The sequence below is a fragment of the Bactrocera tryoni genome, chromosome 5 (genome assembly GCF_016617805.1).
Source record: "Bactrocera tryoni isolate S06 chromosome 5, CSIRO_BtryS06_freeze2, whole genome shotgun sequence".
Lineage (NCBI taxonomy): Eukaryota > Metazoa > Arthropoda > Insecta > Diptera > Tephritidae > Bactrocera > Bactrocera tryoni.
In genome coordinates, this window is record NC_052503.1 from 14,349,914 (window position 1) to 14,365,469 (window position 15,556).

A 15,556-nucleotide genomic window follows, 5' to 3' on the forward strand; every position below is an offset into this window, starting at 1 on the left:
CGCCGCTTCTTATCGCCGTGCGGTGATTTGTTGCACGCGTGCTTGTTGCTGCTGTTGTACTTACGCTCATTGCAACCGAGTTCAATTTTATTTGCGTTCTTTGATTTGTTGTAGTCATCCTTTTTGCTCGCCACTTCACCTCCAGCTGTGCTAACGACAATTTAATGCTGCCGCTGCCGATGCCGCCTCGCTGCTTGCGTCGCTAGCGCTTAGAGACCGGGTTGCTGTCGCTGCGGCTCCCTTGAGTGTGGAAAGGTCACGCCAACAGCTGACTTGACAGCAACTTAAGTGGCAATGAGACGCTGACTTAAGAGCGTTTGGAGCGTGTTGTTGCGTGTAGTTGTTGTTGCAGGCAGATGGCAAAGGACATGGCGTTGGACAAGCAATTTGTTTTTAGTCGCCGCCGTCCGCTCACTGCTCCATGCCACGTACACGCCGAAGATTGACACATTAATTGAAACTAAATCCTGTCGGGGACATGTTTGCTGATTTAATTTCTTTGTATAAAATAAGATTTATGTTTGTGGCTTTTCACCTGCTGCGCTGTTGGTTTATTTTGTGGGCGTGTCAGTTGATGAGGGCACATTGCTGAAAGCTCACGACATACGTATGTATGTGTGGATTTGTATGCTTGTCTAATAGTTTTGTTTATTATTGTAATGTCTTTTTTATTCGTAGGCCTTGCTTCATATTTCGTCATCCGCCGAGCACCAAAAAGGATCGTATAGTGTTTCTGCAACCCTTTTCAAATATGGTCTGGATTTTATTGGGATTATGTGGCATATTCACCATCTGCTTACTGTGGCTACTGACATCGGTGGAGCGTCGCTTGGAGGCGGTCGGTGTGGTAAAGCAGTTGGGTAGGTTTAATTAGTTATGGCGAAGAAGAATCGTCATACAATTAGAACTAAAAGCTTTAAAAATTTAATTTGTTCGAAACGATAACCTAAATATTTTTTGGTGTTGCCGTTAAAAGATTTACAGAAACTTCATTTATTCATTGGTTAACAAGGGATCGTAGTACTCTTTGGAAGTGAGAGGCCATGAGCTTTTATATGGATATGAAAAAGCTTGCGGAGAGCGTTGATGGAGAGATGCGTGGTTGGGAACTATCCATTATCTCCAGTTTTAGGCTAACTGAAACATGAAAGCAGGAAACCGAAAGCCTTGTTCTCGCTGACGGTGCGCCAGAGACGCCTCAGGCATAATTAATGATTTTGGTTTGGAAGTCTGGGTTCAGCGGAATTGATGGAAACTGCCAGGTACCTCCAGTTTTAAGCTTCCTTATCACTCCAGCGACTTCCAAGCGAAAGTGGCTGCCACAAATGTTGCAGTAGATCCACTGCTATGGAATGTAACCTCGTTCAGAGTGGTGTCTACTCACATCGAAAGCATAAAAGCTTTAGCCTTGTCCTAGTTGACGGTGAGCTCGAGACTGTTGATGGCATCTATAGACTCCTTATCTCTGTCATAATTTATGATTTTGTTTTGGATGCCTGGGTACAACGGAATTAATGGAAACTGCCAGGTTGATGAGTCTGCTAAGTCAGTTACATTAGTCTTACTAGCTCCAGCATGGAAATGGGTCAGAGCTCCGTTGGCTTCTTATGGTTCATTTATGGATTATTGGGTCTCAAGCCAGATCGGTAAGTGTTGGCCAACCACTCCAATCTGTGCAATCGTAAGGTTCAACTGACTCAGGGTAGGCCATAAGAGGTCTAGCGAAAAGTTCACCCTCAGAAAAGTGTTAAATGGACCTTCACTAGTTCAAGTATACAAAATAAAAGCTAAAACATCTGTTTGAAGCTTTAAGGGAAAAAATTTTGCAAAGATATAAGAAGTTTGTTGTTAGTCTAATCATATCTATAAATCTTGTCCTATAAATCTTTGAAAAATGAACTAAAGCTTGGAAAAACGAAGATTGTAGACGTTTTGATTTCTCAGGGCGAACTTTTTACTCGAATTTGTATCTATGGATCCGAATAAAATAGTAGCCTGTTGAAAGAGCTGACAGAAGAAAACGCTGCTTTTCTCTCATTAAACATTTTCACCACCTCTGACATTTATATAGAATACAGGCACTTCAGCATTCAGACCTTGTTCAGCTAAACAAATTGGTAGCTGAGTTTCAAGTATTTTGAGTATCCTCAAAAGTCTGCCGCACTGACGACACTTATTTGCAAGACTATCAGTTAAATACTACGTACTTCATCAAAAGCCCTGAACTCCAACTTTTCCGCTATTTAGTGGAAAAAATCGAGCTCGCTCATGTCATTAACAACTTCCAGTTCCCATCAACCAAAACTAATCGATTCACCACAACAAAGTTGCGCATTAAATGCCATTAAATTATCGGTTATTACAAATTCCGATGATAAAATTTTCCGCACGACGAACGCGATTTTGACTTTTACTATTTGTCGTCGCTCAGACAAAAGTTTGGCATTTTCTTTTCACTTTAGTAATTTTTATAACCTCTGACGATGGCAATTTCATGAAACACCATTTAGAAGGTAGACGAAGGCATGCCGAAGAGCAAGAATGCCGATAGACAGTGCGAACTTTGTGAAAGTATAAATCAAAACTTTCAATTTCCAAGCAAACCAAAGGGCCAAAAATTGCAGCAAAACGCCGTTAGGATGCATTGCAAGGCACACGGGACGATAAACGCCGCAATATCGAAGTGCATTGGCACTGTGGTAGTCACATACAATGGTTACTATTGATAACGGAGTGTACGAGAGTGGTCCGATAATACAATTAGAAAGAAAACTTATCAAATTTCTGTGGTTAAGATTTTCATTATGGAGTTTGCCGGGAAGGTTTGGTTGATTGGTTGAAAAGGGAGGCGAAGGCATGGTCCACAATAATTCTAGATATTGAGATCGGACGACTATAGCATATACAGCTGTGTTCATTGAAATAGCAGTGCAAGAGAAGCGAAAATATATAACGGTTTTTTTGCATATTCCTTTTTGTTAGTTGATCGCTTGCACATTTTTTTTGTAAAATGGAATACACAGAATAGAAAAAAGTAAAATCCCAGTTAAATTTTATGTGTTTGGTGCTCTTTTTTGATATTTTTGCGAATATCCACAACTTTTTGACTGTTCACTGAAATAGCAGTTTTTAACTTTTCTCAACAAAAAGTGCCGATAAAATTTTAAATTTGTGAATAATGAGTTCGATTAAGTTTACTATTTAATTTTAAATGACAATACACTATAACGGTAAAAAAATTTAGATTTTAGTGGGTAGAAGACCTCACTTCTCCAAGGAAGATAGGCTTTTGATTGTTGAGCTTAGAAAGGAGGGGAAAACATATAAAGAAATACAAAATCGTTTTTAATGTTCTGCCAAGATGGTATACAATGTCATAAATTATGAATTTAAGCCCGCAAAACGTGGTGCCCTACGCAAATCAGCAAAAACAATCCTTTTGCATCCTCTAGGGAAATAGAAGCGGAGCTTAAGTTGGGAATCAGCGACGTAACCATTCGACGACGATTGATGAATGAAAATTTTAATGCGTGAAGCTCACGAAAGGTGCCTTTACTTAGTCAAAGACTTATCAAATCCCGGTTGGAGTTCGCCAAAAGCCATTGAAACTGGCCAATATAAAAATAGCGCAATATCCTTTGGACAGATGCGTCCAAAATGGTCTTGTTTTGTTGAGCAAGCTCTAGACAGTATATCCGTCAACCACCAAACACGTAGTATATTCCAAATTACACGGTCAAAAGAGTAATGCACGGTGGCTTTAAAATTTTGATATGGGCCTGTTTTTCCTATAGCGGTGTGGGCCCAATACATATGATCAATGCGATGATGGATCAAAATGTGTACGTGGAGATATTATGGAATGTTATGCTGCCATATGCCATTTGGAATATTCCTTAAAAATGGACATTCCTGCCGGATAACGATCCAAAACACACCAGCAAATTGGCTAAAAGTTGGCTCAGCCAAGAAGAAATCGATTTGATGTCATGGCCATCTCAATCCCCGGATGTCAACCCCATAGAAAACATATGGGGAGACGTCAAACGCTTTGTTTCAAATCAATCCCCGTCTTCTAAGCCGCAGCTTTGGCAGGTTGTTCAAGAGGCATGGGCCCATATTCCTCTTAAGCGTTGCCAGGACTTGGTCGGCTCCATGCCACATAGGCGCGAGGCTGTAATAGCTAATAAAGGATACACAACAAAGTATTAGGACAATACAAAATGTTATTTAGTATAATTAAGTGAATTAACGAGTTGTGTTGATTTTTTTAAATATTTTTTGTTAACACTGCTATTTCACTGAACAGCACAAATTAGGGCTTTTATTTTATTATTCAATCATACTTAAAATATATAGATTAAATTAACACAAAAAAATTTCTAAGTCATGTAAAAATAAATAATTTATCACTTCTAAAACAGTTTTTATCTCATATTGGTCTTTATAATAGAATTTGTCCATCCAAAACACACAGGTCATCTGCACTGATATTTCAATGAACACAGCTGTAGCTACCATACAAACTGACCTATCTAAATGAAGTCCTTGTATGAAAAACTTTTTTATTTCACAAGTTATCTTCACTAAATTCAACATTTTTCGTTGCTCAAGTCAATGCTATATGCTCTGCACAGATTGCTCAGATCGAACCCAGATCAAATATGTTATATGTCATACAAACTGACTTTATAGTGAGTGACTTAAACATACCCTGGGAATAACATAATTTAGCATATATTTACATTTCTATAATGATTATATTAATTTTTCTTTGCTATTTTTTATGTTACATAGAAACCTAAGAGCAACTTTGGGTATAAATGCACTAAAACGAGCAAAATAAAAACGAAAGTATGCTTGCTTGCATGCAGCCAGTTTCAGTATGTACATTGTATATATACACTGGAGCGTGTGTATGTGTGCTATGTTATTGCAAGTGAAATGTGAGGCGCGCAAAAGAGAATGAATCTAATATTCCTTTGTAATTATTGTAACACACACCAGGCATTGCGGTTTGCTAGATAATTGCTAAAGTAAATATGCAAAGCACACATACAAGCACACCCACCAACACATACACATACTCATCACACATTCACCCAAGCATGCATATCATGTTGCTTTAGGTTTTTAAATATAGTACGCACATACACTCTGCTCTACATTTATACTCCTATACTTTGCATGCGCATGTTACTCATACGCCCTGTTGCGCTGCACTGCTCTGTGGCCGCAAGGGACGTGTGCATTTCGAAGTGCTATTATTAAGGTTTATTATTATTTTAGTTAAATTAGCAAGCCTTTTGCACACCAAATTCATTGCAAGTGTTTTTTCTCTGCCCTCCCTTCCCTCAATTTCTCTGCTTTTTCTATGCTTTTTTGCTGCTATTTTTTTTTGTCATTTTGGATTTCATTTCATTTGGACGGCATATTAATTTATATGCGTCGCTTTTTTCCCAAATTTTTATCAAATTAATATTCTTGTTTGTTTCTGCGTTCTTGTTTTTAGAGTTCGCTTTCCATGTTGATGTGGCAACGGCGTATAAAATCATCGCCGACACATTTAGCGAGAAGGAAATTTGCGAACTAACGGAAATACAACTGTTTCCGCCGCAGAAAATGGTCAGCATCGTGCAGAAGGGTTCACCATTGCGCAAAGTTATTACATATGGGTAAGTGAGCATTGTTTTGAGTGTATATGCTATATGTATTTATGCTCGAATGACTCTGCGTGGCTGTTGCGTGAGTAATATTATTTTTCATATAATTTTGGAAATGATCTACATGTTTGCGGTTTGCAGTGTTTTTAGATTGTTTGTGAAATTTTTGAAATCATTAAAATCATAAAAATATATTATAAAATATAACGCTAAAAGTATTGAACTCAGTATAAAGTAGGGTAGAGAAGCCGTAAGCCATAGTGGCTTTATATTCTGCACTCGATTTTTCGAAGATATATTTTCAGTGTGAAAAATGCCTCAAGAACTGAGGGAGCATGGCTAAATCGACTCAGCTATCATCAATATCAATTCAAAATTCTTTATTCCCGTGAAAGCACATTCGATGAGGTTGGATTTAAAATATTTTGCATGGCCACCACGAGCACTCTTGCAGAAGTATAGACGTTGAACACAATTTTTGTCGGTTTTCAAGTATAAATCAGCTGATACTGCTGCAATTTCATCTTCGATATTCGTACAAATTTCGTCAATCGTCACTGGCTTGTTAGCACAGAAAGGAAATAGTCTAACGTCGTCGAAACCGATGACAAAGGTGCCCAATTGTCTGGGCCAATTCGTAAGATAACACGTTCACCAAACTTGGTTTTCAGTAAAACGATTGTGACATTCGCTGTGTGGCTTGTGGCACCATCCTGTTGAAACCACATATTGTCCAAGTCCATATTATTCAATTCGGGCCAAAAATATTTGGTTAACATTTAGCGGTAGCGATTCCCATTCACAGTAACGTGCCGGTCTTGATCATTACGGAAGAAGCACATTAGGCCGTGCTTCTTCCGATGGCCCATAAACCACATCAAACCGTAATTTTTACGGGATGCAATGAAGTGCGTGTGGATTGCTGCCTGACCAGTAACGCATATTTTGATTATTGAAAAAGCCATTCAGCCAGAAATGAGCCTCATCGCCGAAGATGATTTTTTGATGAAAATCCGGATAATTTTAAAGTTTTTGCTCAGCCCAATTCATGAACATACAACGATTCTGGTAGTCAAGCGGCTTCAGTTCTTGCGTCAATTTGATCTTGTAAGGATGTGGGCCAAGATCTTTTCGCAAAATTTGCCAAAACGACGTCACAGAGATGCGCCATTATAACCACTGACTCCGAATTTCAATAATTTCGACTCGTTGTTTGATGATGAAATAGCAAGCCCTATTGAAGAGAAATATCGAAGGAGCGGGAAAAATATGGCGTCATTTGCTGCCCCTATTCTACATTGAAAAACCCGTTACTAACTCTATAGGGTTTTCGTTACAGGGTACGAAAATAGAATATCGTGAACAAACCCTCTTTAAAATAAAATATTTTAATTTAAATTTTTTTTGTAATATTTAAAACTTTACCTTTTGCAGTCCAGCCGTTAAATGTCTCTTAAGCTCGAGCATTGGGAGTCATTGCAGCATTTCATGACCCACTGCGCACGCTCGCATTCCACTGAATTCAATTTAACAATATTTTGTAGGCGAGAGTTTAAGGGTAGCTGCTATATGATGACCCATACCATATTACTAAGATCGTTTTTGTTAGAAGTGGTACCCTTTATGGTCTACCATACAACAACACTATCCCAAAGTAACTTTGTGGTATGATCCTTGCTTCTCGTGTTCCAAGACCGGATGTATTCCTCTGGAACCTCCATTGATTCAAACAACTCAGTTGAATGGTCTAGGTCAGCTTAGGGGAATTGTGTTCCTAACTGAGCCCGAGAGAACCAACTCATCTGCCTCATCGCTTCTTTATTTACGATATGACTGGGTACTCAAAAAATAATATGCGAATTTCCTGCTGACAGTCGAGTTATTGGCTGTTTGCATATCCTAACCCAGTAAGACTTAGTATTAGCGCTCTAGCATTAATATCCGCTTTTCTGTCAACTAGAAAGTTTATGGACTTGCTGGTTAGAGCATAAGCCTACTTGCCACCCTCTGTAATACCAATACTTTTGGTGTGAAAAACTGAATTGAAGTCAGTTAGTTTGAAGATATCTTCTGTGTACGGTTTACTAAAGAAGTCGCGCGCTATTTTCTTATTTCAACCTTTGATCGGTCAATGAATTTGTAAATTTCGCCGATTGCAACTGTCGATCACACAACGAGTCGTTTATCAGTAGTCATAGTGATGTTATATTTTGACTCGACTTGGAAGTGAATATATTGAATAGACATATTAAATGAAATCTAAACATTTCCAATTTTTCGGTTGGACCATGATATAAAGGCATTTGTCGAAGGCTTGAGGCTTAAATGTATGCTTTCTAAAGTTCTTTGTGCTAAGAAGCTTTGAACAAAAGTATGTATATCTGCATGTATATTGCCACTATTTTCACATAAATATTGTTTGAATATTTTTTAAATATCTCCGCTCAAATCAATTCAAAGTTATTCTCATAAAACGAACCTCTTTGTGAAACACTTTTCTTATCAACTCCCTGAAGTATGCTACATTTTTATACTTTTATTCTACTGAAAGTTATTGGACATTGAATTTACATAGCTTAAGTTTTCCCCGAACAGCACACATTTGTTCGCTTCACCAGTTCCCTTTAATATTTCTTTTTTGCCATCTCCTTTTACCATCATTTTTCTGCAGAAAGAAAGTACACACTCCTGCGTTGTAATATCCAAAGAAACAATAAAATTGAGTTAAAAGTTAAAAGTGCTGCGGTCATGGCACATCCTTTCACAAGCAAAACACACACACACATACATATGTACAACACGCACTTGCAAGCAGTTTGTCACTTTCAAAAGTATTTGCTGTCAGACCACTGATAGCAATAAACAGCACACCGATGACTGCAAGCCATGCACCAAATATGCAACTTGTTGTGACGCATAAAGCAACAACAACATCACCAACAAACATAGCAACAACAGCAGAATAATTGCAAAAATTATGAGGAGACAATATTGTGTGTGTTGGCAACACTGTGTGCTGTTTTGAAATATGTCCGCCAAGCCAAGCGAGGTGCAGTGTGCAATAAATAAGAAAAATTTGCTGAACTTTGCAGAAAGTAAAGAGAAATGGTCAGCAGGTAAATGCAAAATGCTCAGTGTTGTTTGTTCTGACTGTGTGTGTGTGTTTAAAATGGTGTGAGTGTGTGGCAGTTGTGAATGGTGTGGTTGCAAGTGTGCGCAGCTACTAAGTGCTGCATTTGCTAATGTATGCATATGTATTTATTTATTCGCATTTTATGCAGCAGCCCAGTCATATCTACGTGGCATACTTCTAGGGGCTTATAACTCTTGATAGCGATGTCAAGTTACAGCAAAGCGCCGGAAGGCCAAATTTTGTTTTTGAATTATAGGGACTTCAGGCAGCAACAAATTTTATAATTGAGCACAATTCTAAATATAATTTCACCTTTTTCTAAAATATGTATAGCTTATTCTTTCATTTAACTCTCCATGTTTATCTGTTCGCAATGAATTATTTCTTTCCAGTAGAAGTTAAGTATGTCAGTGCCTTCAAACTAACTCCAAAATAATTGCTGCACAATCTATCTTATTGCAATACGAATTTTGGTTGCTTGGTTATCAAACTTCAAGTTTTAGTTTCCGAAACTCAGGTCAAAAATATTTTCCTTTACTTCTCTAAGCAGTCAAGTGTTTATTAAAGGTTAAAATCTCTCATATATCCTGCCACAAATCCTCCGAAATTTGTTTGTAATTTCTAACACTAGAAAATTTAGGGAACAACTGTCGGTTTGTGTGTGTGTGCGTGCGATAAGATTTATTACATTTGCTCATTGAAAAACTGGATAATTGTTCTGCCCGAGTGGGATACGTGTACATGTGTTAGTTATACGTGATGTTATAGCATTATGTATGCTTGGGTGCTTGTATATTTGTATTTGTGTGAAGGCAGTTTTATGGAAGATATGTCATGTTCTTGACAAGGGAATGCAAAAGAATTAATACGTTGTGAGGATGGAATATGAGGAGCATTTAAGTAAACTTACACACATGTTTACGGTAGATTTATTCATACCAACGTATAAGCTAAAAATGCATACATACATACATATGTATGTATGATGGCAAATATAAGAATGTAGTAAAAAGTACATATGTACGTATATGTTTACATATGTACATATTTATATAGCTATTAAGCAAATGAACATATGAATATTAAATATTTAAGTTAAGTTTAGTCAAATCAAACTAAGTTAAGTTAATTTCAGTTCAGTTGAGTTGAGTTAAGTTAAGTTCAGCTTAGTTCAGATAAGTTAAGTTAAGTTAAGTTAAGTTAATTTAAGTTAGGTTAGGTTAGGTTAAGTTAGTTAAGTTAAGTTAAGTTAAGTTAAGTTAAGTTAAGTTAAGTTAAGTTAAGTTAAGTTAAGTTAAGTTAAGTTAAGTTAAGTTAAGTTAAGTTAAGTTAAGTTAAGTTAAGTTAAGTTAAGTTAAGTTAAGTTAAGTTAAGTTAGGTTAGGTTAAGTTAAGTTTAAGTTTCTGTAAATTAGGGTGCTTTAAGTTGAATTAAGCTACATTAAGTTTAAGTTAAGTTACGTAACGATTGAGTTAAGTTTCGGTAAAGTTTAAGTTAAGTTTAAGTTGTCTTGCGTTAAGTTTTAATTTTCAGTTAAGTTTAAGCTAGGTTCCGTTTAATTTTAAGTTAAGTGTAAGTTTATTTTAAGTTAATTTCATGTTGTGTGTAAGTTAGGTTTAAGTTCCTTTAAGTGTAAATTATGTTAAGTTGAATTTAAGTTGTCATAAGTTGTGTTAAGTATCGGGTGATTTTTTTGAGGTTAGGATTTTCATGCATTAGTATTTGACAGATCACGTGGGATTTCAGACATGGTGTCAAAGAGAAAGATGCTCAGTATGCTTTGACATTTCATCATGAATAGACTTACTAACGAGCAACGCTTGCAAATCATTGAATTTTATTACCAAAATCAGTGTTCGGTTCGAAATGTGTTTCGCGCTTTACGTCCGATTTATGGTCTACATAATCGACCAAGTGAGCAAACAATTAATGCGATTGTGACCAAGTTTCGCACTCAGTTTACTTTATTGGACATTAAACCAACCACACGAATGCGTACAGTGCGTACAGAAGAGAATATTGCGTCTGTTTCTGAGAGTGTGGCTGAAGACCGTGAAATGTCGATTCGTCGCCGTTCGCAGCAATTGGGTTTGTGTTATTCGACCACATGGAAGATTTTTACGCAAAGATCTTGGTGTAAAACCGTATAAAATACAGCTCGTGCAAGAACTGAAGCCGAACGATCTGCCACAACGCGACACAGCTCGCGATTCTATGGCCATTTTGAGGGAAAACTTCGGAGAACAATTCATCTCAAGAAATGGACCCGTAAGTTGGCCACCAAGATCATGCGATTTAACGCCTTTAGACTATTTTTTGTGGGGCTACGTCAAGTCTAAAGTCTACAGAAATAAGCCAGCAACTATTCCAGCTTTGGAAGACAACATTTCCGAAGAAATTCGGGCTATTCCGGCCGAAATGCTCGAAAAAGTTGCCCAAAATTGGACTTTCCGAATGGACCACCTAAGACGCAGCCGCGGTCAACATTTAAATGAAATTATCTTCAAAAAGTAAATGTCATGAACCAATCTAACGTTTCAAATAAAGAACCGATGAGATTTTGCAAATTTTATGCGTTTTTTTTTTAAAAAAAAGTTATCAAGCTCTTAAAAAATCACCCGATATATGCGAAGTACTATACTTTTTCGAAACTCGAAAACCGATTTTAGTTCCCAATGGGGCTATATTTATATATTTTACATAATAGTCATATGCCTACATACAAGTACTTAAACGTTTGAGTAAACAACCTACATCCACAATATATTCATAAGCAGTTGCCTCATATGGCAGCAGTCCGAAGTGAAATTAGTATGAGTGAGCAAGTGAGCATACCTGCCTGTGAATTCCCCAATGAAATATGAATCTGAATGAAAATTAATGCAAGTTTGATTGTCATAAGCACATGCATTACACAACACACACACACACCACTCAATTTGGCGTTAGAAATGCGAGCAGCTGTGTAACATGATGTTTGAAATTTAGGTGAGCGCATATGCGCCACTTGGGCTGATTGTAGTGGGAGTTGCGTGTCGAAAAAGTAGAAAAAATCGGATAACTTTATATGGCCTGAAAAAGTTTACTGCAATATGTTTAATAAAATTTTATTATTAAAATTGAATTTATTAAATTTTTTTTAGATTGTTTTTGTTTTTTTTTTTTTATTTTCAAGTTTGCGGCGTGTTACCGAATCGGGTCTAATGGATTACCAGCGCAAAGTTTGGCACTCACCAAAACCGCGCTGTGTTAAACAAATACATACGGACGATTTGAGGGTGAGTCAAATTGGGGAGGTGATAGATAAATCAAGTTGAATAAATAAAAAGTTGGCGGAGACAAGTATTTGACAAATTACAAAGAAATTAGAAAGAAATGTAGAAAAGGTAAGGTTTTTTACTATATCTCTGACTTCTCCACGCAGTCCCCATTCCAAATCAAAATTATTTTCCATACAACTCTTGTTGCTTAACGATTTCTATTGATGCTGAATATTGTTCGGTAACCTGCAATAAACCTCTAACTGCCGTCTTCCTCGTTTTCACAATAAATAGAGTTGAATTAAAATCAATTATGTTAAGTTAGTTAAGTTAAGTTAAGTTAAGTTAAGTTAAGTTAAATTAAATTGCGTTATGTCACGATTAAGTTAAGTTTTGGTAAACTTAAAGTTAAGCTTAAGTTGTTTTGAATTAAGTTTAAATTAAGTTTAAGTTAAGTTTATGTTAGGTGTAGGCTAATATCCGTTAAGTTAAAGTTCCGTTTAGCTACAATTTAAGTTAAGTTACGATAAGATAAGTGTGAGCTGCCTTAAGTTAAGTTTAAAATACGTTAATTTAAGCTGAGTTAAGTTAAAATCAAGTTACCTTACGATTAAGTTAAGTTTGGGTAAATATTAAGTTAGGGAAACTTAAGTTAGGTTAATTTAAGTTCAAGTTACGTTAAATTAAATTGAGTCAAGTTACGCTAATTTTAAGTTAACTTTCATTACGATTAAGTTAAGTTTCGGTAAAGTTTAAGTTAAGTTTAAGTTGTCTTGCGTTAAGTTTAAATTAAGTTTAAGATAAGTTTAAGCTGGGATACGTTTAATTTTAAGTTAAGTATAAGCTTATTTTAGTTAAGTTCAAGTTGAGTGTAAGGTAAGTTTAAGTTCCCTTAAGTGTAAATTATGTTAAGTTAAGCTTAAGTTGTCTTAAGTTTAGTTAAATATATGCGAAGTATTATACTTTTCATTGCTGTAACAATTGTAAGTTCTTAATTGAAATTTTTTGTCCAAAACTAGCGAGTTTCCATTAATACTCAGAGTATCAGAGAGAACCGACTACATTTCTTTCGGGACAGTAGTCTTACAAATCCTCTTAATGTCTTTAGTGGCTGAAAATGTGGTCCACTTAAGGATCGAATTCCCGGTTAAGATGGAGATTGCTCGCATTATTGCATATATGGTGCTAAACTTCTGTATGTGACACCCTGTATATGCCTAAATTGAAATTGATACTTTTCACTAAAAGAGTAGAAAAAATCGACTTAAGTTACTATAAACACACTGTCTAAGTAAGGACATATTTGAATATAAGCGCAAAATTATGCCACTAAATATTTTCCATACTTGCTACTCATAATATCTCTACTCCTTGTTCTTCTTTCATATGCGCGCACACACACACACACACACTTTACCATGGGCAGGTCGACTTGCAAACCTTCGCATCAGCACTTTTGGTTCTTATCTTCGGCTGTGCAGTTAGTTTACTGGCACTCAGCATCGAGATTATACAACATAAATTATGGCAACGCTACCGAGCGCTGGAGGAGGACGACGAGGACGAAGAGACTGTGGAGCAAAATTGAGGCTGCGGAGTTGTGGCCACTGCTAGCTGCCAGCCTGTCTGCCCCAACAGTGACAACCCACACGGGTGATACTTTGCGGCGCCGCACACGCTCTAAGTACACTACCTGAGCCAATGACACTTAAACGAGATACTAAACGCCAGCACACGGCTTACACGGCGTAGGAAGACACAGCTAAACACCTTCACACCACACACATTTGCATAGCGCACAACTGGCGCTTACTCGACTGGGTGTGCGTGTGTTGTGTGCAACATTATCTGAGCGACAGTCGTTGTTGCTACTGCAACATGTCAGTGGTGTAGGTTGTCACGTTGCTGTGGCCATATTAACCACACACACATACCCACAACCATATGCACTCGTACTTGGTTCTAAACGGCTGCCTCGACAGCTGATGCACACATACATACACACACCTACACGTTAGTTAATGCATTTACACCGTTGCCGTCACCGACACCGGCACTGCTGCTGACACTAATGCATGCACCGGCTTTGGCAGCTACACCGGTAGCACCGGCGCCGACACTGACTGAGTTACCGTCACGGTCGCTGACATTGACGTGTTGGACACTGAGACAATATGGTTAATTGCATATTTTTAGCTACACAAAATGTTGGCGCACAACAGCAGCCAACGGTAATTCAATCTGCTTGGCGTATTAAATTTTCTAGCTCTTAATAAGCCGACTCATATTTTGAGTGGAAAATGAATAAATTTGTCACTTGTGTTTCATAACGAAAAAAAAATTGTATTTAATTTTTGACTGTTTGGAAGCCGGATTATCTGCAGAGAGGTAATGCCAAGGAAAAAATATCTTTTATGAATCAGTTGAATTGGTTAGCTTATATTGTAGCTGCATGTCGTAACCATCTGCTAATCTGAAAAACTTGTACGAAGATTTAAGCGTTGCTTTCGATAATAATTGCTCAATTGAAAATTCCACGGCGTGATACTTTTGAATTATAACTGGTGATCAAAGTAGAGATACGTTTTTCGACATAATTTTTTTGACAGATCACGCATTAGTCAAGCTGTCATGTTATTTTTGTTCAGTATTGTTTGGAATTTCATCATGGAAAGACTTTCCTATGAACAACGTTTAAAAATCGTTCAACTTTATTACGAAAATTCACGTTCTGTAAAGTGTCCCGCGCTTCGCTCAACTTATGGTCAACATAATCGTCCTACTGAGTGTACTATTCGCAACACCATAACCTATCTTGAGATCCAGCATGACCAGAGTTCAGCACGCAGTGAAAAAAATATAGCAGCTGAGACGGATGGAAGGACTTGGCACATTTTATATAGAGATCTTAAATTAAAAGCGTACAACTCGCTCGACCTTCTCAAGCGACATCGCTTCGCTCTATGAAAAATTCCTAGAAGATTCGACGTATTCGAGCCAAATTTTGTTCGGTGATGAGGCCCAATTCTGACTCAATGGGTATGTAATCAAGCAAAATTGCCGCATTGATTGAATATTAAGTTAGGTGTGGTTTGTGGGCCAGTACAATCATTGGTCGACATAAAGCATAACTATTTTTCTGCTCTATGCTAATTTTGGGCCAAATTTATCATAATTAATGCATAGTGTTGCCAAATTTCCGTACTTAGCATGTGAGGTCTTATGTCCTACTTGTACAAGTATTTTTTTTTTAATTAAGGGAGAATACGTGATCACATTCGGATTTACTGCTAAAAATTGTTCCTGTTACTCCAGATTAATCTTGATACTTTGGCCCATAAAGAGATTCTTCTCTTTATTTCGATCTTGTGCTAGCCTCTCGATTTTGTTCCACCTTTTTTTGCCCTTAGATAGTTCGGAGTCCAAATATCTTTTCCAGGTTAGAGCATATTGGCCTTTCTGTTGGCTGCCTTTTGGACTCAATTCTATAGCGTTCCGGA

The 15,556-nt window shown here is 37.2% G+C and overlaps 1 protein-coding gene across 1 annotated transcript in view; it reads left to right on the forward strand.

Moving 5' to 3' along the window:
- LOC120776981 overlaps positions 1–14,384 on the forward strand; it is a 45,925-nt gene extending 31,541 nt beyond the window's left edge. Inside the window, 5 exon segments of the mRNA XM_040108080.1 lie at positions 679–873; positions 2,289–2,437; positions 5,513–5,675; positions 11,972–12,074; positions 13,483–14,384. Of these exon segments, the coding sequence (XP_039964014.1) occupies positions 679–873; positions 2,289–2,437; positions 5,513–5,675; positions 11,972–12,074; positions 13,483–13,644 (772 nt within the window). The 3' untranslated portion in view covers positions 13,645–14,384.
- The last annotated feature ends 1,172 nt before the right edge of the window (positions 14,385–15,556 follow it).